Source organism: Giraffa tippelskirchi, chromosome 7, assembly GCF_054371585.1.
Source record: "Giraffa tippelskirchi isolate mGirTip1 chromosome 7, T2T-mGirTip1v1.2.pri, whole genome shotgun sequence".
Lineage (NCBI taxonomy): Eukaryota > Metazoa > Chordata > Mammalia > Artiodactyla > Giraffidae > Giraffa > Giraffa tippelskirchi.
Window position 1 is genome coordinate 131,302,879 of NC_137281.1, and position 26,316 is coordinate 131,329,194.

The following is a 26,316-nucleotide window of genomic DNA, read 5'->3' on the forward strand; positions in this document are numbered from 1 at the left end:
ATAAAGTCATAGGAAGACTCAGTATTGTTATCAGTTCTAAAATGATTTAGATTTAATGTAAAACCCAGTCAAATTTGCAAGTGGTTTATCTGGGGAGTGTATGTGTGGGGTGTGTGTAAAGAAATCAACAAGCTACTTCTAACTAACATTTACTTGGGAAAAGAAATTAGAACAGCCAAAACAATTTCAAAAAAAAAGTTACAAGGCCTATGCCATCTGATTTCAAGACTTACTATAAATTTAATGTAATATTATTAACGGAAAAGAACAGTCTAAAAATAGACTCATTAAATACATGGTTGAGTGTGACAGAGGTGAAAAGACGTATCAATGGAGAAAGAGTGCTTTTTCACAAATGGTGCTGGAGCAACGGGACATCTGTATACAAAAAGAGAAACACCAAAAACCAAACCATACCTTGTACCATATACAGAAGTTAACTCAAAGTGATGTTAAGTCAAAATGTACCTCAAAGTCTAAAACCTCTGGATGAAAAAAAGAATCTTTGTGACCCTTGTTTAAAGAGTTCTCAGATATTATAATACACCAAAAGCATGATACATAAATGAAAAAAACTGACAAACTGAATTTCACCCAAATTAAAAGCTTCTGCTCTCCTTTAAGAGGATGAAAAGGAAAAGACTAGATAAAATAAATCATCTGACAAAGGATACTTGTCCAGAATATATAAAAACTCTGAAAATTGAACAACTGAATTTTAAAAAATGGGAAAAAGACTCAAATTTGTATTACAAATAAAACTAATGTTCCTTCTTTAACCATCCTAACACTGCAAGAGGTAATCACCATATTTTATGTATACACACACCCAAACCCCTTTCCAGTCAATAAATAACAATTCTTAAATGCTGGTGTAATTATAAAGACCGTTACAGAGCAAGGGTCCTAATACATCTTGAGTTTGAAGTGTATGACTGGAATTTGATTTTTTACTATGTGGAACCATGAAGTGGAATTTTAGGAAAAATCATTTAAATAAAGAGTTCAACTATACACAATCAATATGGAATTTATTAAAAACTTACTTTTTCTGGAAAAGTCAATAGGCTTCAAGGCTAATGTAATATGGGAAAATCTGACACAGAAAAACAATAACCTACTTGGGTTTAAGAGTCAGCAACAATCAAGTGATACCACAGTTAAGATTCAATGCAAATATTTAGATGTCTACAATATATCATATTGCCAGGAAAAATTAAAAATAAAACTAAGTATTATGCAATTCTTTCCCCTTTGGGAAAAAGACGTTTAAAAATCACTAGCATGATATATTAGAAATACATGCGCATGTATTATTATGTACACATAGCCAGTATGTATATACTGACCTCCAAACGTGTATGCTTTGGGAAGGGGAAGCGGGGAAAGTGATAAATCCTGACAAACAAGGAAAAGAATCTTGGACAGTTTCCTGGATATCTGGTGGATAAACTCTCCAACCACTGAATTTAGGGGAAAAACTAAGGATGTCAACAATTAATAGGAAAAAAACCGAGATGTCAATCATTGAAACAAATAAAATAACTCATGTAAGAATATGAAGGGATGACAAATGGGCGTGCATGCAGCAGATTACTGTTTCTCCATCTGGTTAAGAGACCACCTGCATAAGAATTCTCCATAGAAGTGAATTCATGAGATCTGAATTGAGTCCCATGAATCTATTTTGAACAAGCACCTGATGTAATGCTACTGAATACACTAAAATGTGGGAATCATTGATTTGGATACAGCTTATTAAAAGAATATGGCAACAAATGGTTATTCAAGGGTTTTAAGAGATGAGATTTCTGATATATAGCAAAATGGAGGATGAACCTGTAGGGCATGATGGGTACTAGGGAAAACTTTTCCACTGGATTTTAAAGTAACATGTTTCAGAAATAGGAGCACATAACTAGATGAAAAAAGAAGTATCTGGTAGAAACTTTGTAATAGATGGTTTCTAATATCTCATTGATTCAATGTCAGTTCCCTCAACATCTTCAACATGAAGGGGAACAGAGCCAGGTAGCTGATAAGGAAAAAAGATGCGTAAGAGGTTCAGATTAAAAAGCAACTTAAAAAAGAAGAAAAAAAGCATCTTTTATATTTTACGAACAGGTCGAGAGAGAAAAATAGCTCTGATTTAAAACAGGCTGGGTCAATATGGTCAAAGAAAATTTTACATGTGGGCTCAGTTCTGCCATTGCAAAGAACCTGAACACAAGACTCCCTTACCAGCAATATGAAGGGATTCAGGTTTACACTGAAAGCATCTTCTACTGACATGTTCTATTAACACCTAATCTGAAGTTCATTTCATAGGATAAAAATGTTACTGCTATTTAGTCACTAAGTCATATCTGACTGTCTTGCGACCCCATGGACTGCAGCCCACCAGGCTCCTCTGTCCATGGAATTTCTCAGCCAAGAATACTGGAGTGGGTTGCCATTTCCTTTTCCAGGGGATCTTCCAGACCCAGGCATCAAACCTGCATCCCCTGTGTTGGCAAGTGGATTCTTTACCACTGAGCTACCTGGATAAAGAATAAGTGACAGATAATTCTATTTACATAAATGTTATTTACTATTTTAACTAACAAGAGATTAACATCATTTTACTGCAAGCTTTCCCCCAAAGATATTCAATATTCACAAGGTAGCCCATTTCAATTAATCACCATTTGATCTTTCATTTGTCCCTACTGTAAATGGAACAAATGTGGCTGAATGCAGTTCTTACATATTTCTAGAGGAAAGGTCTACTAGAAATGAACACAGATAAAACTTCCTTCACAGGCAATACAATGATTCACTCAACAAACTGAAACATGTTTCACATGGAAAGCCTAACAGGCAAGTCACCAATGTTGGCAAGTTTATACTTTAGCAATTACTTCTGACAACAGTTTTTCTTCCTTGTTGGCAACCCTTTCATGATAAGCCAAATGAAGCTTTCTGACAAATGACTTCATGTGAAGACATGATGTGCCATCCCCTCTCCCCCAATCTAGGTATTTGGACAGCTTTCAAAATGAGTTTCAGAAGAGATGCTTTCAGGCTTGTCTACTCTAAATCCATTCTTTTCCCTAAATGGAAATCTGACAAAACAGGAAGTACTTGGCAGCATAGAGAAGCAAGTCTTGCGGCTTCAGTTTTTACTGGTAACAGACTAAGTTCTTCGTGACTGTGTAATAAAATGCAGAACTACAAATTGGAGAAGAAAACAGCAAAACCTTGCCTTGGTTACCAAGCTTCCCTTGGTATTTCAAAGGTCTTAAAAAGACAGTATCACATGATACATAGAGAAATAAGAAGCAGAAAGATGGTTTTCCTTTTGTTATGTTACTTCATTTAGGAATCCCCCTCCTTACCCTGTCTGTCCAAAAGCTAAGCCACCAAAATTATACAAACACTGAAAGGAGTTTTATGACTGGATCTAAAGAGTAAGAAACACAAAGACTCACCCTAACTACAAATAAATATACACCCTTAAATGGGCTGTTAGGATTAGCAGAATCAATAAGACACTATCAAACATACCATAAGTAAAAAAGAATCTTCCCCCGTGATTTCAAGTTGCCACCCTCTACACCCAATTTCACTGCTGCTGAAAACAACTAGAAGCATTTTCAGGTAACAGTTAGTTTGTACCTTCACTTTTAAGCTATCACACTTAAGGATATAGCAATATATCAAAGTGCTTTGTACATGTTGAAACCTACCAAATAAATGTAAACCATTGTTAGTCAAGTCCATTGTCCTGCTCCTCAAAAGTAGGTTCACATCTATAAGTTATAAAATTAATTTGTTGGTCACAATCGATTTTTTATAAAAAGTGAACTACAGGAGAAAAAAACTAGAGTGCACTGTACTTTCATTTGTTGTGTATATGAGAAGTACACACAAATACACAGAACAGAAACATCACTACAGTGAAATTAATCAATGACCTTGCTTAGCTATAATTCCAAGCATGTTTTGTCAGAACATTTGTTAGATATAAAACAGTGAGACTGGGTAAGGATATTAAAGCTTCTGTCAATTTGATCCCATTCAGCAGGAATAGCAGCAAATTCCGAAAGTGCTAAAATTATCAAGTCAATGTCGGATACTTCTGATTTTCAGGGGTTGTTAAGTATCAGTTAACCTTTTAGGGATACATAAATATTATCTCACTCAGTTCCTATTTTCAGCCTACTCCTCCTTTCGTGTCTAGAGGCATTATGGTATTATGATAAGAAAAACGTACTTGGAGAGAGAGATTATGGGTTCAATCACTGATTGAGTCAGGTCATTTGTATATTCTGTTATTGGTAGCAGATGTACCCTTAATCCTGGCCAAACTTTTCACAAATTTGGACCACTGAGGATGAGGAAGATTGGTGGGCAGGCAGATCTGTGAAAATCCGGTTGTCAGAAAAACAATCCCTCTGGTGGTTAATTAGACATACTAGCCTTTATAAAGCAATAGTAAATCATTCTAACAAAAATCCTTGACCTGTGGATAGTCCCCAGAGTCATCTAGCCCACTATACATTCTGGAATCTGACCCAATTCCTAAACCTCAAGTGATCTCATTTTAAGTAACTCATCAGGCAGGTTGTTCCTAGTGTACAAAAACTGACAAAGCAAATTTTTACTGGCATGCGTTCTCCATTAACTATCACCTTTTAGCTTACTTTATTTTTTATAAACTGTTACTACACAAATGAGGGCTTTCTAAGTGCCAAGGCCTGTGACAGGTTCTCAACCTACAAAGGTGAAATAAGGTACAATTCTAAGATATCATAATTTAGTAAAGGGCATTTAAGTAGACAAAAAGGTAAAAAAGCAATATAGAAAGTGGTATAAATTATGCAAAAGGAAATACATGAAACTCATGGACAGATTACCTATAGCTGCAGAAGTATCAAGAAAGCATCACTTAAAAAAAGCAGCTTTTGAATCTTTGACAATAGGGCAACATTCTAGATGGTGAGAAAAGTATGAATAAAAACAAAGAACTGGGAAAATAGCTTATGCAGGGTAGCCACGATAGTTTTAGTGTGACTATAGCAAGTAATACCTGAAGGGAGGAAGTATGAAGTAAGTTTGGAGAGAGCTTGATATGACCTTCAGGAAGGGGAGACAAAAGAGTCTAGATGCTTTATTTCTGTATATAAAGTTCTCTTGGAATGACAAACATTATGTAACAGGACACACATTAACACCACCACCTAATATCTAGCATCATTCTAAGTACTTTACATCTATTAACTCATTTAATACTAATCCTAACCAAGTCAGCTCTATTATGATCCCTATTTTATAGCTGAGGCAGAGGTTAAGAAATCTACCCTAAACCACCCATCCCCACAAAAAGCCTGGCCACATCTACATATTCTAAAGCTTAAGTATTTTCTTTGCTATTCCTGAATAATTTTTAAAATTGTAATTCTAGTGGGGATTTTGGGGAGACCTAAATCTTCTAAGTAACAGTCTTTGAAATATACAAGATAAATATTTTTTTTTTCAAAAATGAAAACTACTATAACTAGAATTACCAATTTTCAAAGATACTCATTTTGAAATGTATAGAAATATCGAATCACTATGTTGTGTACCAGAAACTAACACACAGTAGTTTGCCAATTATACTTCAAAAACAAACAAAAAAAGAGATCAGATTTGTGGTCACCAGAGGTGGGAAGTATCAGGAGGGGGGATTAGATAACGGTAGTCAAAAGTTATGAGTTATGCCATACTGCCAGTTATGAGGACTTGAGATATGATGTACATGTTACCTTTCTTGAACTTAGTTCAAGAATCATCTGTTTTTCCTCCGTTTATTTTACTTAATAATCCACTTCAACTTTGCTTTCCAAGTTGTACTTTAAAACTCAGAAATAAGAAAGCCCTAATAAAAGCACCCAAATATCTAATGGAATAATGGAATTAAAAGTCAGAATACAGGGAATTCCCTGCAGGTCCAGTGGTTAGGACTCCTCACTTTCACTGGTTGGGGAAGTAAGATCCCATAAGCTGCACCACACAGCCAGAAAGTTAGAATACAGAAAACAATACAAGGTCCAGCATATGCCTTATCCCCTAGGGATCTCACAGGCACTTTCACAAAAGGAAGAATAAACACTGTTCAAGCTCTAACTAGCATGATTAAAACTGATTTCACCTTCCTTGCCAACCAGTAGCCTCTCCTGACTTTCCAAGTTGATTAACGACACAATTTCCCACTTTTTAGAATCTTGAGGTTTTTTTCCTTCTTCTTTACTTCTGTCATCAACTGGAAATCAAATGCTATCCACTCTTGTTCTCACAATCTCGAGCTCACCTATTCTTCTCTCCAGGCCCTACTCACTCTAGTTTCACCTCCTGCTGACACCCCTGCAAGAGCATCTTTATGGTTTCCCTACCTTCAATTCCTGTGTCACTTCTCTAGTCATACTGGATACTGTTTCCAAGTAATTTTCCAATAATACATTTTGTATCTACTCAAAAACCCTCAACAAAAATAATGAAAATCAAAAGGGAAGTCTTTATGCAAAAGTATCTGCAGCAACTTACTACTAAATATATAATGTAACCAAAAGAATAAGGGAACAAAATATCAAAACTCTCATATATAAATGGACAGAAGCCTTGAATAGACAATTTGTCCACTGCTAAGAATCAGTAAGTGAAATTATGGATAAAGATCCCATTTCATTAGCCAACAACAAAAATATTACAAAGAAAAAGAGTTCAACTTATTTTGTACCCATTGAATCAGCAAAAATGATTATAATTAAAGGCTACCCAATGCTGGTAGTTAAACTCACAGGAAAGGTGACAGTGTAAATTATAACTCTTTTTGGAAAAACAACATGGCAACGTTTCAGAGTCATAAAAATGTTCATACATTTTTATGCCATGATTTAAACCTTTTAAATCAATCCTAAAAGAACAGTGCAAAAGACAGAAAATACTCTATGTGCATAGATGATAATTATAGCACAATTTTTCTATTGGTAAGCAATAGAAAAATAAAGTTAGATATAAAACAGTTTGATGGAAAACTTTCAGACATTAAAATTACTGTGGAGGCCGTGCAGTCATATTGAATACCTATTACAATATTAAATAATGAAGAAAAACAAAAACTTCTCTAAGTCTAAAAAAAGTATATGCGTACAGACTGGAAGAAGTAAATTAAAAAAATCTGTTAGGGTGGGATTAGAAATAATTTTAAATTCCATCTTGATTTGTAAAACCTGAAAATGAAATAAAAAAATAATCACTTTCTGCTCATGTCCCAGCTCTCAAGGCCCTCTAGAAGTTTGCAAACCTATACAACACAAGCACTATATATAATTCTGATGTGCAACTAATTCTAGAAACCTTGACAAGCTGGCTTCACACAATATTCCCAAGGTAATCTTTAATCAGCCATCCTCTCCAAACTGGTTTTCTCGTTGTCCCACACACAGCTTTTCTTAAGTAACTACATCCTTGTTCACAACCTTCATCCATTTAGACCTCCTTTCTTCTAATTCTACATATTACATATCATTAACCTTGAATAGCCTTCAATGATGGCTAAAAATATTTTTTTGTTCTGTATTATAAACCAATTTGTTTCAAAAAACAATTAGATATAACTATATACTGAACTTTGACAAATCTATTTCTCTCATATGCCATGATTTAAATCAAAATAAGAAGACATCTACTAGGGCAAAAGACCATATAGTTTTAAGAAGGCTGCTTTGGCTACAAATAAGCAAATTTAGTAACTTTTCAAAAAATAAGGAAACCATTAGGAAAGCAGCTACACTCAACACAGAAATTTGTTCTACTTTTCAATATACAGACATTCAGAGATAACTGTACAGTGGGACAAATTCTATCATTTTTAAAGAGACAGACATATAACAGTAACATGGCCAATCTTGATTACTAAATGATATTTAAGTAAAATTGCATACCAGAAATATAATTTCAACAGATAGCAGATGCAGGTCTTTTAAAAACTGGAACACCGTTCTTCATTTTTCCCGAGTGAGGCTTCCTCTAGAAGACAAAGACTTTTTTGAGTATGCTATATGGTCCACACACACAGAATAGACTGTTTTGCTTCATTTCTAAACACTTTTACTGATGAGACCTTTGCATGTCAAGTGTTTTACCAGAGGATAAAAAAAAAAAAATTAAATCACAAAAATATTCATTGTGATGTTATTAAAAATTCAGAAATGGGAACAACATTAACGGGTAAAAAAAAAATTCATAGGGATGTTCTAATTTTGAGATTTCAGTCTAAAATATCACATGTGCATGCTCAGTCACTTCAGTTGTGTCCGACTCTGTGCAACTCTATGGACTGTAGCCCACTAGGCTCCTCTGTCCATGGGATTCTCCAGGCAAGAATACATGAGTGGGTTGCCATGCCCTCCTCCAGGGGATATTTCCGACCCAGGGATATCAAACCTGCAACTCCCATGTTGCAGATGGATTCTTTACCACTGAGGCACTGGGGAAGCCCCTAAAATATCATGTCCGTGAAGGTGATTTTACACCCTCGTTTGAATCCTTGACCAAATAAATAAAACATTCTGCTTTCAAAATAGTTTTTCTTCATAAAAACATTATTAAAAACTTGACAATTTTGATTCTGTAGAAACATTCTTCTACCAATTTGGGCTCACTGAAATAGATTACAAAAACCAATTCTATCAAAATTAATTTTCTTTCATTTATTCCTAAGAGATGATTTATAAGTGTTCAGTTAATATTCACCTCTAGTTACCTTCCACTAAAGTATCATAAAATCTTTAAAAGAAAAAAAAGCGACAAATGTTGTGAATAACTATTCTTAATGGTTTTCTAAATCTTTACTACATGAGCAATTACAATTCAACTCAGTATTACATCATAATTTGAAACATTAAAAAAATCTGAAAGTTAAGCCGGCACTGGTGAAATACAAATTTTCAGAAGAGAATTACTTAAGGAAAACATAAGTCTGCTTATTTCACGTTTTCTAGTATCAGGTAGGGTAACGTAACAGTAATTAGAATTACTTAAGGAAAACATAAGTCTGCTTATTTCACGTTTTCTAGTATCAGGTAGGGTAACGTAACAGTAATTAAACATGATGAGAGAGGCACACACAGGGTCCTACAAGTACAAAAGCACCTGGGAATGACCCCAGTTCAATTTCTGGATTGGCAAGATCTGCTGGCGAAGGGATAGGCTATTAACTCCAGTATTCTTGGGCTTCCCTGGTGCCTCAGCTGGTAAAGAATCCGCCTGCAATGAGGAAGAGACCAGGGTTCGATCCCTGGGTAGGGAAGACCCCCTGGAGAAGGGAATGGCTACCCACTCCAGTATTCTGGCCTGGAGAATTCCATGCCATGGACTGTATAGTCCATGGGGTTGCAAAGAGTTGGACACAACTACGACTTTCACTTCACTTTCAGGAAGGCTACAAGGCAACATAGTTAATCTCAACTAACTCTACCATAAAAATAAGTTTAGTATCTTGAAATGTCACTTTTGAGTAACAAAATGTTTCACTGTAGAAACGCCTAACTGTACTAGAGCAAAAAAAATAAATTAATTTTAAGAAAATACTACTAAGGTCCAAAAAATTCTCAAGTTTATTTTACTACATGGGTGACACAAAAGACTGATAATTTTACCTGACTAAACAGAGACCCAGGAGATAAAGCCCAAAAATAAAGCTAAATTATATAAAGAAAGGGGGGCAGGAGAGGAAAGAGTAATAAAAGGAAAAAGTACAAGAAAAAAAGTAAGAGCAAACGCTTTGATGGACAGTGGTATGATTTCTTTGCCCTTTTATTTCCACTTCTAGAAATTTATTCTGAAGAAATAATCAGGCATGTCAGGAAACACCTAGATGCATAGAAATTTTAGTCATAGACATCAGTTCTCAGAGAATATCTTTTGTAAAACACGCACAAGGATATTCAGACATATTACTGCTATTATAAAAATTAAGAGATCTGGTTACATAAAATATGGCACATTTATCCTACAGAACACTATGCAACCACGAACACATATGTTCCCAGTATTTCCCACAAAGAAAAAAACTTGAATGACAAAATGAGCACAACCAGAATGACCTTTATTCTGTGAAACAAAACCAGAGAAAAAGAGAAATCTCTCTGAATAATATATAAGTATGGTATAAACTGCAATCACCTTTTGTTAGTAGTGATACAAGACATTTCGCTTTTTTGTCTTTTACTTTTTTGGTAATTTCCAAATGCCCACTGACAGGCATTATTTGGATCAGATAATAAGTTTTAAGTCAGGCAGTGGCATTACAGGTGATTACCCCCTGGGGAAGTTGAGTAGTACTACGTATTCTATAATTTCCTTATATATATATATATATATATATATATATATAAATAAAGGTTAACTTCTAAATTCTTACTGAAACATTTTTTCTATATGCCACATTTTTAAATATAGAGAAAAAATCATGAAAATGTCCATATTATTCCTTGATAAAAGTATTAAGTACTTAATATTCTAGAAATTAAAAGATGCTTACTCCTTGGAAGGAGGGTTATGGCCAACCTAGATAGCATATTTAAAAGCAGAGACATTACTTTGCCAACAAAAGTTCGTCTAGTTAAGGCTATGGTTTTTCCAGTGGTCATGTATGGATGTGAGAGTTGGACTGTGAAGAAAGCTGAGTGCTGCAGAATTGATGCTTTTGAATTGTGGTGTTGGAGAAGACTCTTGAGAGTCCCTTGGATAGCAAGGAGATCCAATCAAGCCATCCTAAAGGAGATCAATCCTGGGTGTTCATTGGAAGGACTGATGTTGAAGCTGAAACTCCAATACTTTGGCCACCTCATGCGAAGAGTTGACTCATTGGAAAAGACCCTAATGCTGGGTAGGATTGGGAGCAAGAGGAGAAGGGGACGACAGAGGATGAGATGGTTGGATGGCATCGCTGACTCGATGGACATGGGTTTGGGTAGACTCCAGGAGTTGGTGATGGACAGAGAGGCCTGGCGTGCTGCAATTCATGGGGTGGCAAAGAGTCGGACATGACTGAGCGACTGAACTGAACTGATTCTAGAAATGGGAACAGCATGAGTGGGTAAACAAATTCATGTGTGTCCTAACTTTAAGACTTCCTTCTGAAGTATCACTGTCAGGAAGGGAATTACACAGATTCATTTGAACCCTTGACCAAACAAAGACTTTTTAAACTACCACTCTTTGATTTTGTTATTTATGGCTCTACTTATTGGTCTATAAAAAACTTTCTAGCCACTCTCCCCAATTCCAAACATTTTTACAGACATTAGAACTCACCTCAGGAATATTTGCAGATATCTGTCACTGAAGTGTTCTGTTTTCTTCAGACCAACTGCTAAAAAAGCCCAAATAAATCATTAAATCACTCGATCATTTTCTAGTCTGGAGCCCCACCAATACAACAATAGGGTTCAAAACAAGTATTATGAGGATCATTTTAAGCAGCTATTCAGATCAGTGTAATCAGGTGACTCAATAAAAATACTAATAAGCACTGCATTTTCTTAACAATTCTGAAAAAACTGTTACGAGTGAAAAACTGATTCAGTTTTAATAAAGATGTCCTCGAGTAAATTTAATCAACGTGGATTACTGTCAATATTTTACATTTCCTTAATTACTTCAATCTTTAAAATAACTTGCCCAATAATGCTCTATTCCTACCATTTCAAACGAGGGTTTTCTTAAACAGAACACAAGATCTTACTCATGGAGCAAAATCAATGGCTGCCCTAACAAAGTCCTATCGGCGAGGTCCTATCATTGAATGTGTTTTCAGTTCCTGCAAAACCACTGCTCTTTTCTTTCGAAAAGCAGCGTGAGCCCCGTGCACTGTGGCATAGCCATTTGTCTAAGATCAGAGCAGCAGAGTCGTGCTAACAAGAGAATTCGAATTCCTCAGCACCCAAACTCAGCGTTTCCTTCTGTCTCCTCATTGCTTAACCGCGTGAGCAGCACGCGGAAACACCTTCCCACGCAGGATGGGACTAAGGACTCTGCCCTCCCCGTCTTAACTGATGAGGAGCCCTCAGTCGGTAGCCTTGGTTGTAGAACACGACAGGCTGCCGAAACCACTTCCAAAGGGAGGAAGCACTACTCTGAGATGAGCAGAATCCCGAAAATCCCTCAGGCTCCGGAGAGGAGGCCAAAAGGTCAGCCCGGAGGAGACGTGCACGTCCCCTCCGCCTCCTTCTCTGAGGCCGCAGGAGACGAAGCCTCGCCCCCTCTCAGCCCGTCCCCCGCCCGCGACCAGCTCCCCACCCCGCCGCAGGGAGATCTCTGCTATGGCCGCCGCGCGGCCCCCTTACTTCCGGTGCCGGTGCCGCTAGAGCTGCGCCATCCCCCAGTCTACCGGACAGCCACCGCTTTCAACTGACCTTTCTGAGAGATCCGGACGGTTTCGACCTTCACTAGATGCTGTCTTGGAGGAACCGGCGGATGGTTGCCGCAGTTAAATGAATTCACCGGATAAAGATCCCGCTCTCCTCTCGCCAGAAACATAAAATGCGATACAGCTGCGGCCACCTCTGCCCAGACAAAATGGCGCCGAGAAACGGGTTCAGCGCAGGCGCCTTGGAAAGACCCTGCCCCGCCCCCGTGCAAGTCCTGGCCGCAGCTCCGGGCTCGGTTTCCATGGGACACTCCACCGCCAATCCTCGTGCCGAACTGCTCTTCCTGACCCCTCAATTGACCAATCAGTGCTCAGTCAAGCACATCCGTAGTCGTCTTTACCAATCATTTTTCAGGACTTGCTTACTCAATACCTGATTCTCCAGTAACGTTAGTCTTCGGAGACAGCCAATCATAAGTGGAAGATGTCCTACCTGCTGTTTTTCGCACCAATCCCTGAAGTTTCAGAGCTACATCCAATGAGGACGGCAGGTAGCGAACTCCAATCCGAAACTCTTCGGCGTCATGAGCAGCCAATAGGAGTTCGTGTAGAAGCGAGTCTGCTCAACAGCTTGTTATTTGGTGGATTGTGGCAGTAAATCGGGCGAGTGGGGAACCCGGCGCAGGAACTGCTGCCGCGGCCGGGAGTGGTGCTTCCCGGACGGGGGCCCACGGGTGTCAGCGGGGCGGAGGACTCGGGAGCTGACAGCGCGCACTTCACCCACAGTTGGTAGGTGGGGAGAAGGGAAGCGAGGGTACTGAGTGGACGAAGCGGCACTAGCAGCTGGCGCTGCTGCCCGGGGTCCCGGTGCAGTTGGAAGCTTAGGAGGTGGGGAGGGGGATGCTTGGCAAGCGGGGCGATGAGCACCGGGGAAGGGGCAAGTCGTGGAGCAGCGGCAGCAACTGCAAGTACAGCCTCCGCAGCAACCTCCTCGGCTGCTTCCCCAGGTTCCCCGGGAAAATGGCTGTGGGGCTGGTCGCGCCGCTAAGTTTGCTTCCGCGAGGCGAGGAGCGGACTGCTTAGGGAAGCCGGCCCCCAACTCCGCGGTGCGTCCTCCCGGGTGGAGTCCGTGGCAGGACCCGAGGGGCCGGTGGCTGGTACCGCTCTGGGCTGTACAAAAAGTTGAGGCGGGCGCGGGGAGGAGGCGGCGGCTGCCGCTGTGCAGCTCCCCTCCCCTCCCACACCCTGTCCGGGCCACCTCCCCTCCTCCCCCCGCCCCCCAGCCCTCTCCCCCTCGCGGGTCTTCCCTCCCTCGCGCGCCTCCAGGCTGAAGGCCACGGCCCCTGCCCCATTGGGTGAAGAAGCTCTTCTCCTTCCTGACATGGTGCAGAGCGGAGGAAGGAGAGCAATGGCGCCGTGACACTCCGCTGCCGCCACCGCGGGCCCGGGGCGGGCCGAGGGGGCCGAGCGGCGGAGGCGGGGCGCGGGCCGAAGTCGGGGTATCCGGGGGGCGGCCGAGAGAAGGCTGGGCGACCGGGCCTGCGGGGGGCCCGGAGGAGCCCAAACGGCGCTCTGCCCTTCTCCGGAGCAGCCCGTCCGGGGGCACTGAGTTGAGCATTTCGGGTCAAAGTGGCTAGCGAGGCGGGGGCGCGGTGGGCCGCTGGCGGACTCCGCGGCGGAACCCGCTGCCCTTCGGCGCCGGTAGGGTTCTCGCCGCCCGCTCTGCTCCTGCGTCCTGGCTGCCCTCGGAGGGGATCTTATCCTTTCCCTGGTGAGGGTTCTGCCCCTCCCCGCTGGCGTTTGTTTACTTTCTTTCCCCGGGTCGCTCCCCTCCGTTGACTGATTCTGTGCCTGTCTTTCTCCTCCCCTTGGTTATAGCGACGGAGAAGATAGCTCGTTGAGCTGGAACCCCACAGATCGCCAGTGAAAATGAAGGTAAGTGGAGTCGACGCTGCTCGGAACCTCGTGCCCTGGACACTGCCTGTCGTGAGGCTGGTGCTATGGAATGTCATTTTTTTTGGCTACTCAAAATTGATTCCTCTACTAAGCAGAGCTTTCTGAAAACGAGGACGTGTTGAATGGGTAAGAGATGATCATTGTGTCTAAATGCGGTCAGTTTGGCCCCTCTCCGAAGCAGTTAGCACTTTGGAAAGGCTGCTGCAGCCTTTCCATTGTTGTCCATTGGGCTAGTATTTTTAAACACTTCCTGTGTTGGCAGCAACCTTTGCAGAAGTAAAGCTTTTGTCCTGCTTTGGTTCTTTGGGGGATTTTTTGAATTTTTTTTCTTCCCCAGTGCCAATGAGATTTTCTAAAGAAGGAATGTGTGTATTGTGTTAGGGACATACCATTTCTTCTGGGGATAAAGTGAAATTTTGTGGCTAGAATATATTAGAAGGTGAACTAAAACTAAATTTTATATATTATTATCACAACTAATAACTAATAACTTAATTTCGGTTCACTACCTATCGTAAATATTTTAAACGTATACCCAACCTAAAAAGAAATTCTTCTGAAGACAACTGATATTGCAGACATCCTCTGATGTTTAAAGAGAAAGGAAGGTATATCAACTTGTAGTTCGGAGGCATTGAATGTTTCAGGTCAGATAGTTATTTGCAAAAAGTATTTCTCATCAATTTGCATTATTCATAAATGCACTAACTTTAAATTTGATTTCTTACTCATTTACTGTTTCAATGTATTGAACTCTGAAATACAGTATTTTCCCAAACTTCCTCTTGCTTTCCTATCTCCTTGAAGTTTTGAAGTGACAGTGTACCTTCTTTAATGTTAGTTGGGAAAGCAGAATGAAAAATCATTTTCTACTTGAAAGTATTTCTCGAAACTGTACACTGTCACCGTTGCACTTAGCAATGTTGAATTGAATTTCTATGCATATACTTTTGAAAAAAGTTGGTGAAGTGACAGATTGAGATAGCAATCATTCTGTTACTATCAAGATTAAAATGAATGGAGGAATGATATTTCTCAACATCTTTCAATGTATCATTTTGATCATGACCATTTGCTGAAAGCAGATATTTCTTTCTGAAACTTAAAAAAAAATATACCAAGATTAGTGTGATAAACTTGGTACTACTACCATCAGTTCACATCTCGGCATTAATCAGATAATTTAGACTTGAAGCTCTAAAATGCAGCACTTAGCCAATGATTTTTCTAAATAATGCTCTCTTTGTCAAAAAGATTGGCTTCATTAATTATCTATACTATATCCAAGATGTTGCCTTTATGTAGCTATATTAAACATTTAATTGTGTATTTGTTAGTATTAATTTTAATAGCATATTTCTTTTAATTTGAAAATAAAATTTTTAGGAGGCCATAAGTGAATAACTTAAAATTCTATGAGACAATATAGACTTTTTCTGGATTTTAAAATTGTTTCATTTCTTAAGTATATTGTAAAATTGTTGAATCATTTTGTACCTGGCTGAGAAAACATTCTATTTCCCTACTGATACTTTATAGTGACAATTTAAAATGTTTTATATTATCAAGATATAGTTTATTAAGTAAAGGATTGCTAATAAAATGCTTTAGGAATATTTTTCAAGTTATTAATGATATTAATAAGCAAATAATGTAAATGTTCCTACTACTTGAAATATAGAACCTTTCAATGAGACTTGGGGTTGGAGTTGGGGAAAACAGTAGTGAGTTTCATATTTCATCTTTCTCTTATCAGGCGGCGGATGAGCCTGCCTACTTGACAGTGGGAACTGATGTCAGTGCCAAGTACCGAGGTGCCTTCTGTGAGGCAAAAATTAAGACTGTGAAAAGGCTGGTAAAAGTTAAGGTAATTTTTCTTTTTAATGCAACAGCTTTATTAACTCAACTGAAGAGAATTAGGGGTGAGGAGACTGCAAATCAACACTTTATTTATTGAATCATTACTTCACTTACTGAATCATTAGTATGTGAATAACTTATATACAGAACTGTAGGAAAGGCACATTAGGAACTGGGAAATAAAGAACTCAAAATGAGAAATTATTCCAAACTGCTGCTGTGAAAATACTGTACTCATGGTACTTCCCATTATTTGGATCTTTCCTGTTTGTGGTGACTATAATCTGTTGTCTTTGCTTTCTTATTATTTAGGTAGAGGTGATTTCAGGTGGTTAGAAAAAGCAATAGATTACTAAAAACAAAACTGTGGGAATTATAATTTCAAGACAGCATTAAAAATGATTTAAGAATTCAATTTTTAAGATGCTTTTATGGCTAGAAAAACAGTTATTTATTCCTGTACAGTATTTGGAAATATAGAAAAGTACTGAAGGAGTAAAACCAATAGTTTACCTCAGAAATACTAGTATCATTTTTGTTTCCTCCCAAGTAATTTTTCTATATAAATGTTTTTAATAATCTTAGTTATTTAGACTACAAAAGTAATCCATGCTTATTATAAACATTTTTAACATTCTACTACTGTATAATAAAGTTCATAGAAGTCCTTTTTGATAGTATGCCGAAGGGATTTGATGTGTTCTAGATTTGGGGCTGTGCCTTTCAGTAACAAGTGTTGTTAGTACTATTATTCATTGGATCATGCTCTACTTTCAGTTTTGCGATTTGCTTTCCTACAAAAATTAAGCACTGTGAAAGGAGAAATTGTTTGTCTTGTTCTGTTTGGAATACCTAGATTGGTGCCTTCTACATAGTGGGTGCTTAAAATGTGTTGAATAAATGAATGAACAGTGGATCCAGGACCAGCATCATCAGCCTCGCCTAAGAACTTGTTTAAAATGCAAATTCTCAGGTCCCTACCCCTGACATACTGAATCAGAAACTCTGAGGGTGGGGTCCAGTGATTGTGTCATAACAAGCCCCCCGTGTTTTTGATGCATGTTGGAGTTTGAGAACCATTGAACTAGAGGAATGAGATTTGTGGGGTGGACATATAGATTTATCTATGATTATTATAAATTTCTGTTTAAATTTTCATCTGATGGTAAAACTGTTCTCAAGTATTGTTAGAATATCATTTGACATTCATTTATTTCTTGTTTCATTATATCCTTTTTTACAATATCAGCTATACAGGATCTGCTTACCATATATTGCATAGAATTCTTTTGAGAATTTTAACTTTTTGTTAGAATCATAGCTCTTTATAGATGAACTTACTGAATTTAAAATCAATACCATGCTTGTTCTGGGAGGTCTTATCATACATAAATTACCTAGAATTTGAAGTTTCTCCCTATTGGGTACTTGTTCCCTTTCAGTTGCCCTCTCCCATCAATCCTCTCTGTTAATGTGCTGTGCTTAGGGGCTCAGTCGTGTCCAACTCTTTGCAACCTCATGGACTGTAGCCCGCTAGGTTCCTCTGTCCAGGGGATTCTCCAGGCAAGAATCCTGGAGTGGACCATGCCCTCCTTCAGGGGATCTTCCCAACCAAGGGATCGAACCCAAATCTCCTGCATGTCTCTTGTATTGCAGGCGGATTCCTTACTGTCTGAGCCACCGGGGAAGTCCCTCTCTCTTAATAGAACAAGTTTTATATGTAGGATGATCTGTAGTAGAAAGGAACACTTATTTGTGACTAAATTGCTTATCATATTACTATTTAGGTTTATTTTATAAAGGACCAGAAAAGGTCTGTTTTTAATTTGTTTACCTTGCATGTAGGGGATAAAGTTTGATACTGTTTTTATTTTTGGGGGTAATATACTTGGTGACGATATGAACCTTTATGACTAGTTGATAAAAAGGAATGAAGGCAGTTTTAAGGTTTTATTGTAATCACTACAGATTATAAATCTTGTATAGTTAATTCTGCAATATTTGTTAAATGCTTGTGATATGCATTGATACTTGCTAACTGCTGCAGATACAGTGATAAAAGAGGATTGTAGCCCTCAAGGAGCTCCCAGTTAATGGAAGAGACAATAAACACAAACACAAGACAATGTAATAAGTATCATACCAGAGGTAACCACAGGATGCTAAGAAAGCATAGATTAAAGACATCTTTGTTACGGTGTTACCATAAATATATTATTTTAAAAGTAACATGTGAACTGTTGTGCAAAAATGTTTTTTAGGTACTCCTGAAACAGGATAATACTACACAGTTGGTGCAAGATGACCAAGTAAAAGGTCCTTTAAGAGTACGTATTTTGTACAGTTTAAAACCTAAAACCTAAAGTCATAAATTCATAGTGATTTATTGAATTTTACATTTTTTACATGAATTTTACATAAATACACTTTTAAACGTTAATTAGAAAACAACAATACAAATAAGGTGTTGTATAGTTAATATAACTTACGACATTAACAATGTCTGTATCCTTAGTTTAAGAATGTTAAATATCTTTAAGAAGAATATTTTAATACATATGAATATGAGTTTCACTGCTTTTTGTTTTGACTTCTTGGATTGAGTACTTCGTTTTGTTTTTCATATTGTTACCACAGAGGTTTAACTTGTTAAGTGTGCTATACTAATATAAGTCTGAATGTTCTGTTGTTCAGACTTACCAAGTAAACTATGTTGACTTAATAATTCAATTTAATGCATACCTGCATTATGTTTTCCATCCATGTCTGGCTATTTGTTTATGTTATAAATCTTTGTTATGTCAAAGTACCACTTCGGTTAATATCTGATATACAAAGATCTGGAAGCTGAAAGAAGTTCAACTGGTCCATTTCTCTGTATCCAGGTGAAACTTTATCTAAAAGGTCCCTTAAATATAAATGCTGAATCCAATAGTCAGTATTTCTGTGAAGGAAAATTGAAGTTATTTTTGTTATCTTTATGGTTTTTGGTTCTTATATTCCACAGTTTTCTTATAGGCAATATGATACAGTAAAAAAGCTCTGAAATAAGACTTTAAAGACTGGGTTCTCATCCTGAATTCTTTGCAGATTATTTTCTCTTCCTGAGCCACAATTTCCAATGTATAAAATAGGGGTAATAACTGTCTACATAAGCCTCAGTGTTTTGGGGCTGGAACTGCATGATAAACATTAGAGCACTATAAATGATTAAGATCTCTGGGAATGTAAGGTAGACTTACCATAAATAGATATATTTTTTTTACCCAGGTCATATGGTTGGTAGGAATGATTTAGTTTATTTAATTAAATTTGATGATGAAATTTTGGTTTTATGTTTTAGGTTGGAGCTATTGTTGAAACAAGGACATCTGATGGATCCTTTCAGGAAGCTGTTATCAGCAAGTTGACAGATGCTAGTTGGTATACTGTGGGTAAGTAGTTAAGTAATTTAATAGAAAGGATTTAATTTGGGGGGGTTTCATATATATCCCTCAGTTTTGTAAATACATTGAAACATGTTGGCAGAGAAATACGTACTTTTTCTGGTCAATTTACTTGATATAGATGGGTAAAATTTTAATGACACCTTGATGGTAATTATCTATTATCTCTTTACAGTAGCTTAGCCACTTAGGGTTATTTCATCCAAGAGTGTACTCCTTTTTTAGGTTATCTTGATATTTCCCTTCAAGAAAGTTAAAGTCTACGGTTATTTTTCTTCCTTTAGAAAAGTCAGTGCAACATAGTCATCAGACTTTTAAACTTTTTCTGGAATTAAAATTAAAATTTCATAGTTGCAGTCTTTTATTGTATTGCCGCCTGTTTTATATAAGGGTGATACAGATGTTACCACAGACTGAAAAAGAATACAGATGTTCACAGACTGAAAAAGTCCTGGCCAGAGTAGATTCAAGCCTAGATGATCATAGCTTAATTTTTGATTTTCATTGTAGTCAAGACTCTTAACACCTTTCAAGAAAGATACATATGCTGCTGGGTCATTCCCTGCCAGTAAAGAATCTGCCTGCCAGTATGGGAGACACAGGTTCGATCCCTGGGTTGGGAAGATCCCTCAAAGTAGGAAATGGCAACCCACTCTGGTATTCTTGGCTGGGAGATCCCATGGACAGAGGAGCCTGGTGGGCTACAGTCCATGGGGTCATAAAAGAGTTGGACACAACTTAGCGACTAAACAACAGCAATATATGCTGCTAATGTAAATACATTCTTAACATTTCATGCATAAGCTTATGCTGACTTTAAAAAATTTTAGTGAGTAGCAACAAGTGTCAAAATACATATAAATGGAAACCTAAATATACTACCTACACACTTGCTGTCATTGTGCTGATGAGAATAACAGCAATTAATATTTCCAAGTCTCCTTTCAGTACTTTGAAACTACACAGTCCTGCGGATATCATGCAATCCTTGGCTTCACACTGAACATCTATAGCATTATTTGGTTTATACATGTATGTCCTGGTATAAAAGATGCAATTATAATATTGTGGTTTCCCTGCAGAAGGAAAAGAAATGACCCTTTAGATTTATTTTTAGTTTACTTGATTTGCTGCTTTGGATAAAAATCATTCATCTCTAGTTGATGCTCAGAGATGTGAAGAACAGTCTTTAGTTGAAAATTGTATTTCCTGTGTCTTATGCTGTGGCTTCTATTAATAGTAGCAATCTGCTCTATGTATCTATTATTTTCTAACCATTTTTATTCTTAGACCTCCTAGAAGTTGATGTTGGTTCACAATGGTGCTATTATTCTGATCTATATATTTTTAGGAGGGTTAGTTGTGGCCATTGATAGTTGTTAGAGATTTAAAACTAAGCTTAAAGTTAACTCTTAGAGATTAGGTAGATGCAATTTTGCTGTATTAAAGCAGTGGTAAAAATTAAAGGAGTTGATGTGTGCAGAAGCATGGGACATTATATGATGCATGTTCAGATACTAACATACATCCTATTTGGTACTCAATATCAAGGTTACATTCACAGTGCTTGTGAAGTTTTAATGATATAATGCTCAGCTTCTGTAGAAGCAATACTTTTTTTCAGGTATTCACATTTTGGACTTCTGTGCCCCAGAATAATACTTCAATTATGAATAGCAATTTCTATCCTTTACATGAATGGCATTTTAGTATTAATACCTAGAAACACTAGTTGATACTGAGCATTCTCTGTGGTGATTTTCTATGACGGGTAATTATAGAAGAAATTGTATAGTTTTTTTCTCCAAGAGCTTAGAATCTTAATTGCATATGATTCATGTATTAAACAGTGTACATAAGACTCACATGGTGCTAGTTTAAAAAAAATGAAAATTTCTTTTATAAGCACGTTGGATGAATGTAATACAGGTAGGACACAGTTACAAAAACAGGCCACATTTGTCGAAACAGAAACTAATTTGGGAGAAAAATGCAAAATAAGATTTTTCCATCTGTGTAATGAGACACAGTGATTGAAAAATTTTAAGATGGTAAGAGGTACTGAGGAGACTCAGTGTAGCACTCTGCTATAAAGAGTGTTTAGGTATTGAAGGATGCAGACCACATAAAGAAGGATCAGAGTTAGAAGATGGCAAAATAAAATGTGTGATCTCTCATAGATCACAGACTTCCTGTATTTTTAATTGGGTGCCTACTTACCTGTTGGATTCAAATTCGCCTTTTGTAATTTTCCTTGATTTCTGATTCCTAGCAAAGTGTTAACATAGGTAGAATCAGGAAGTTATACAAAAATGTTATTAATGTTCTCAATGATATTTTGGTTTTAAAAGAACTTGAAATTATGTCAGACTATTAAAAAATGAAACAAAAGGGGATACCACACTACTAGTTTGGATAAAATGGGAGTTATAATCATTAACTCCTTATATAATATAGGTATTAATTTTTCCTATTATAGCTTAATAAATTTTTAAAGAGATTATGGATCTGCTGCTGCTGCTGCTAAGTCGCGTCAGTCGTGTCCGACTCTGTGCGACCCCATAGACGGCAGCCCACCAGGCTGCGCTGTCCCTGGGATTCTCCAGGCAAGAATACTGGAGTGGGTTGCCATTTCCTTCTCCAGTGCATGAAAGGGAAAAGTGAAAGTGAAGTTGCTCAGGCGTGTCCGACTCCTAGCGACCCCATGGACTGCAGCCTACCAGGCTCCTCCATCCATGGGATTTTCCAGGCAAGAGTACTGGAGTACTGGGGTGCCATTGCCTTCTCCAGATTATGGATCTACCATAACTCAATTAAAAAAAATGTAGTGTTACCTTGCCCTCTAAGTGTTGAATGATGAATAACACCAGTTCATGGATTTGGGGGGGGGAGTTTGAGACTTGGAAATATTTCGTCTTCCTATAATAAGACACTGCCTTTGTAGTATAGTTCATTCATTTGGCAGTTCTTATCCTTGCATTAAGATAAGGAATGTATGGAATTATATTGTTAATCTGTCCAGTCATTCAGGAGATATCAAAAATCCTGCCAAATACAACTGTCAGTGAGACATTCTATAACTTCCTTTGCTTTTTTAGAATATAAAAATAACACACTGTATTTGAAAAATAAGGAAAATGTAAGGGAAACCGAAAAATAAGGAAAATGTAAAGGAAATAGTTGCTGTTTGCTTTAATTTATATATAAATGTACATAGGTCATATATCAAGTTTAACACTAAAATCTTTTTTAATCATATATTTTTGTAACATATTTTTGAGGATTTGGGATTTTTTCGTATCTTGTACTTATTGTTCTGCATATCAGTTTTATCATATCTCATGGAAATTCTAAGTTAAAGGAGTAGAGGAGGGTAAAGATTAAACTGGTGAATGAACTGACTTTTGTAGAATGTTCTCTAGGCTTAAGAGGCTTTTAATTTGACTAGAACCTCTTATGAGAAGGCTTCCCTGGTGGCTCAGCTGGAGCCTTCAATGCGGGAGACCTGGGTTTGATCCCTGGGCTGGGAAGATCCCCTGGAGAAGGGAAAGGCTACCCACTCCAGTATTCTGGCCTGGAGAATTCCATAGACTGTACAGTCCATGGAGTCGCAAAGAGTCAGACACAACTGAGTGATTTTCACTTCACTTATGACAAATTTGTTATAACCAAAGTCAGTGACAAAATGTTTTCAAAGCCAAATGGTTATTCCGCTGACTAGAAAAGTTTCACTAACAAAAAAAGTACTAAGTGACACGTCTCTTCAGTCCTGTGATAGGCTTTAACCCATTGTTTAAATAGCCTTTTCTGAGACTTAGCATTCCCATAATATTTTATTAATATAGTTATACATTTGAACATTAATTTCTTAGGTCTCCAAATTCATTAATTTTTTTATATTAGCTGCTGAGTGACATCTGTCGTTATCACAGATGATTTTATGAATAATAGAACTGTTGTTTTTACCAAGGATATGCACAATTTAAAAGCATTTATTATGTGAAATGTTTTGTTAATTGTAACTGCTATTGCTAAATCTCTTCGGTTGTGTCCAACTCTATGGACTGTAGGCTTCCGAGTTCCTCTGTCATGAGATTCTCCAGGCAAGAATACTGGAGTGGGTTGCCATGCCCTCCTCCAGGGGATTTTCCTGACCCAGGGATCAAGCCTGCCTCTCTTGCATCTCCTGCATTGACAGGTGGATTCTTTAGCACTGTGCTACCTGGGAAGCCCATACATATATATATGTATATATTCTTTTTATATTCTTTTGCATTGTGGTTTATCGCAGGATATTGAATATAGTACCCAGTGCTATACAGTAGGACTTGGTTGTTTATCAGAGTCTTAACTTCCTTCCCAGTGTTCATTTTATGCCTCTGCTTCATACCTATTTGTTATTTTGATCCCCTCCTTAACTAAGTTGTAGCTCATAGACTAACCTTCTAATTCTCGACTTCTTCATAAAAGGAAGATAGTGATGCCTACTCTGCTGAGGCTGCTGTGAGGACTAGGACATAGTGGAAGATTAATAAGTAATAGCCACCTGTATCTTTGAATAGATAAAGTTAATTTACTGTTGTTATTATCCATTATTCTCCATCATCTAACAGTGCTGTGATAACAGGTAGATCTTTTGTATTTAGTAGTTAGATTGGATCCCTGTTGCTTTTGTTTCTTTGAATTCTAACAATTTAGGGTTAGGCTTTGTATGCTTTTGCATTAGCATTATTTTGCCTAGTGTGATTAAGGTATCAAGTCTTAGCTTCGTTATTGTCGTCAACTTAGGTTTTAGTATTTATATAAAATATACTGACATATAATTTTTCTGTTCTATACTTTTACTGTTCTCTTGCACTCAATCAATAATATATTTACATGCCATTTTTGGCAAGTATAAGACATTTTGTGCCGTATAATTACTAAATCTTATACTCGGACTTTTTTTCTCTTGGCATGCAGTAATATCCATCTCGAACCAAAAATAAACTAAATTTACTATATACACCAGTTAATTATTTCACTGTTATCAAAGTGCCAGAGTCACTCTTCAGTGTCTTTAAGTTACATGTTCTTTTAGATGATACTTGTAACATTGAAGTTACAGAGAAAACTTGATATAGATGGAACTACTTCATGAGTTTTATAATCAAGAATGTCCTGATTAAATAGGTCCACTATATTGTTGGGTTTTCTGTTTGTCTTTTAGAACATCTTGAGAAATTACATGGTTCAACAGACTTGTACAAAGTACTCAAATACATATCTTTGTGTAGTTTTATGAATTAAAAAGAGTTCTTAAACTGCTTCTCTTTGTTCACTTGAAGTTGGAAGGATTCCTAGGTAAAACTGTACAATGGTTGGTTGTACGACTGTTGTATTTGGTTTTTATGTCATTTCTAACCATGATAAAGTATGCTGAAGTGAAAGTAATTTTTTTTCTTTAAAAATTAGATCGATTTCAAAGTGAATATTAAAAAAAACAAGAACTCATAATATTGTTGAAATTTCTCATCAGGGCATTTTGATTTGGGGCTGCTGTTGATTAATAATAAAAATTGTGAAAAAGATTTTGTTGCATAAATTTGATATTAGTGATTGGTCTTAAACCCGCATTTTCCTTCTTGACACCTCTGTGTCTTAAATGTGGTATATATATTAGTGTATATGTGGGTGTCCATTGTCATCATTTTTGCTACTGTATTATATGGTAGGCATTAAGGAAAATTTGAAACATTTAGGTTTTATTCTTTAGCATACTTACATTAATAATAACATGAATTATTTTAAGCTTGATATGATAATTTCATGGTTTTGAATTTTTTAAAGTGCAGTGGTTTATTTATCAGACTTGATGATACCATATGAATTGTAATTGTGATATAAATGTCTAGAGCACTGTTAGTCAAGTGGAGGTTAGTGATATTATTGTTGGAGAATATTGTGTTTTATCTTGTCATTGTATCTGCAGGTGGTTATTAATTTATGCATCATTGACAATATATAACACAGATGATTTTATGTAATCATTGAAAGTGAAAGTCGCTCAGTTTTGTTTGACTCTCTGTGACCCCATGGACTACACAGTCCATGGAATTCTCCAGGCCAGAATACTGGAGTGGGCAGCCTTTCCTTTCTCCAGAGGGTCTTCCCAACCCAGGGATCAAACCCAGGTCCTACATTGCAGACGATTCTTTACCAGTTAAGCCCTTGTAATCATTATGATTCTTTAAATATGTGTATCAGGAGTTTTTAATATTCTTATTTTCTCCTGCATATAAGAGAATCTAAACCTAGGTATCTTTAATCTAAGAGGAAGAACTGACTGATGTAGATAAATATTAAAGGAGTTGAGTACTCTTATATAATTGTGTTTCTAGCATGAAAAAAATAAGTTTATGATTTGAAGGCAAAGTGTTTACCAATAAAACAACCCTTTAAGAAAAATTCAGGAATTCAATTACATAGATAGCATGGTAAAGATTTTAAGATGTTATTAAATTAAGATGATGTAGAATTTTCCTTTCTTAGCATTAACCTATTGTGTCAAAATAGAAAAACATAGAATTATAAAAATTAAGATTAAATCTTAAAATTAATCATCATTTCTTGTGTATATATGCTTTTCTGTGGATGTAATTTTCCATAACATATGTA

The 26,316-nt window shown here is 37.2% G+C and overlaps 2 protein-coding genes across 6 annotated transcripts in view; one reads left to right on the plus strand and one right to left on the minus strand.

Moving 5' to 3' along the window:
* LOC145513397 (uncharacterized) overlaps window positions 1-14,141 on the minus strand; it is a 35,226-nt gene extending 21,085 nt beyond the window's left edge. Inside the window, exons 1-4 of one of the 2 annotated variants that reach the window (XM_081509659.1) lie at window positions 12,891-14,141; window positions 12,444-12,593; window positions 11,344-11,401; window positions 7,968-8,052 (exon numbers count right to left, since the gene is read on the minus strand). In XM_081509659.1, coding sequence (XP_081365785.1) covers window positions 13,032-14,015 — 984 coding nt within the window. In that variant the 5' untranslated portion in view covers window positions 14,016-14,141 and the 3' untranslated portion in view covers window positions 7,968-8,052; window positions 11,344-11,401; window positions 12,444-12,593; window positions 12,891-13,031. Of the gene's footprint in view, window positions 1-7,967; window positions 8,053-11,343; window positions 11,402-12,443; window positions 12,615-12,890 lie in introns of those variants that run through there. The other variant, XR_014059366.1, reaches the window with a different exon arrangement.
* Window positions 13,019-26,316, plus strand: part of ARID4A (AT-rich interaction domain 4A) — a 60,078-nt gene continuing 46,780 nt past the window's right edge. For 2 of the 4 annotated variants that reach the window (XM_081509653.1, XM_081509655.1), the window contains exons 1-5: window positions 13,019-13,186; window positions 14,276-14,332; window positions 16,110-16,220; window positions 18,475-18,540; window positions 19,557-19,647. In XM_081509653.1, the coding sequence (XP_081365779.1) occupies window positions 14,327-14,332; window positions 16,110-16,220; window positions 18,475-18,540; window positions 19,557-19,647 (274 nt within the window). In that variant the 5' untranslated portion in view covers window positions 13,019-13,186; window positions 14,276-14,326. Of the gene's footprint in view, window positions 13,187-13,685; window positions 14,169-14,274; window positions 14,333-16,109; window positions 16,221-18,474; window positions 18,541-19,556; window positions 19,648-26,316 lie in introns of those variants that run through there. The other 2 variants (XM_081509654.1, XM_081509656.1) reach the window with 2 other exon arrangements.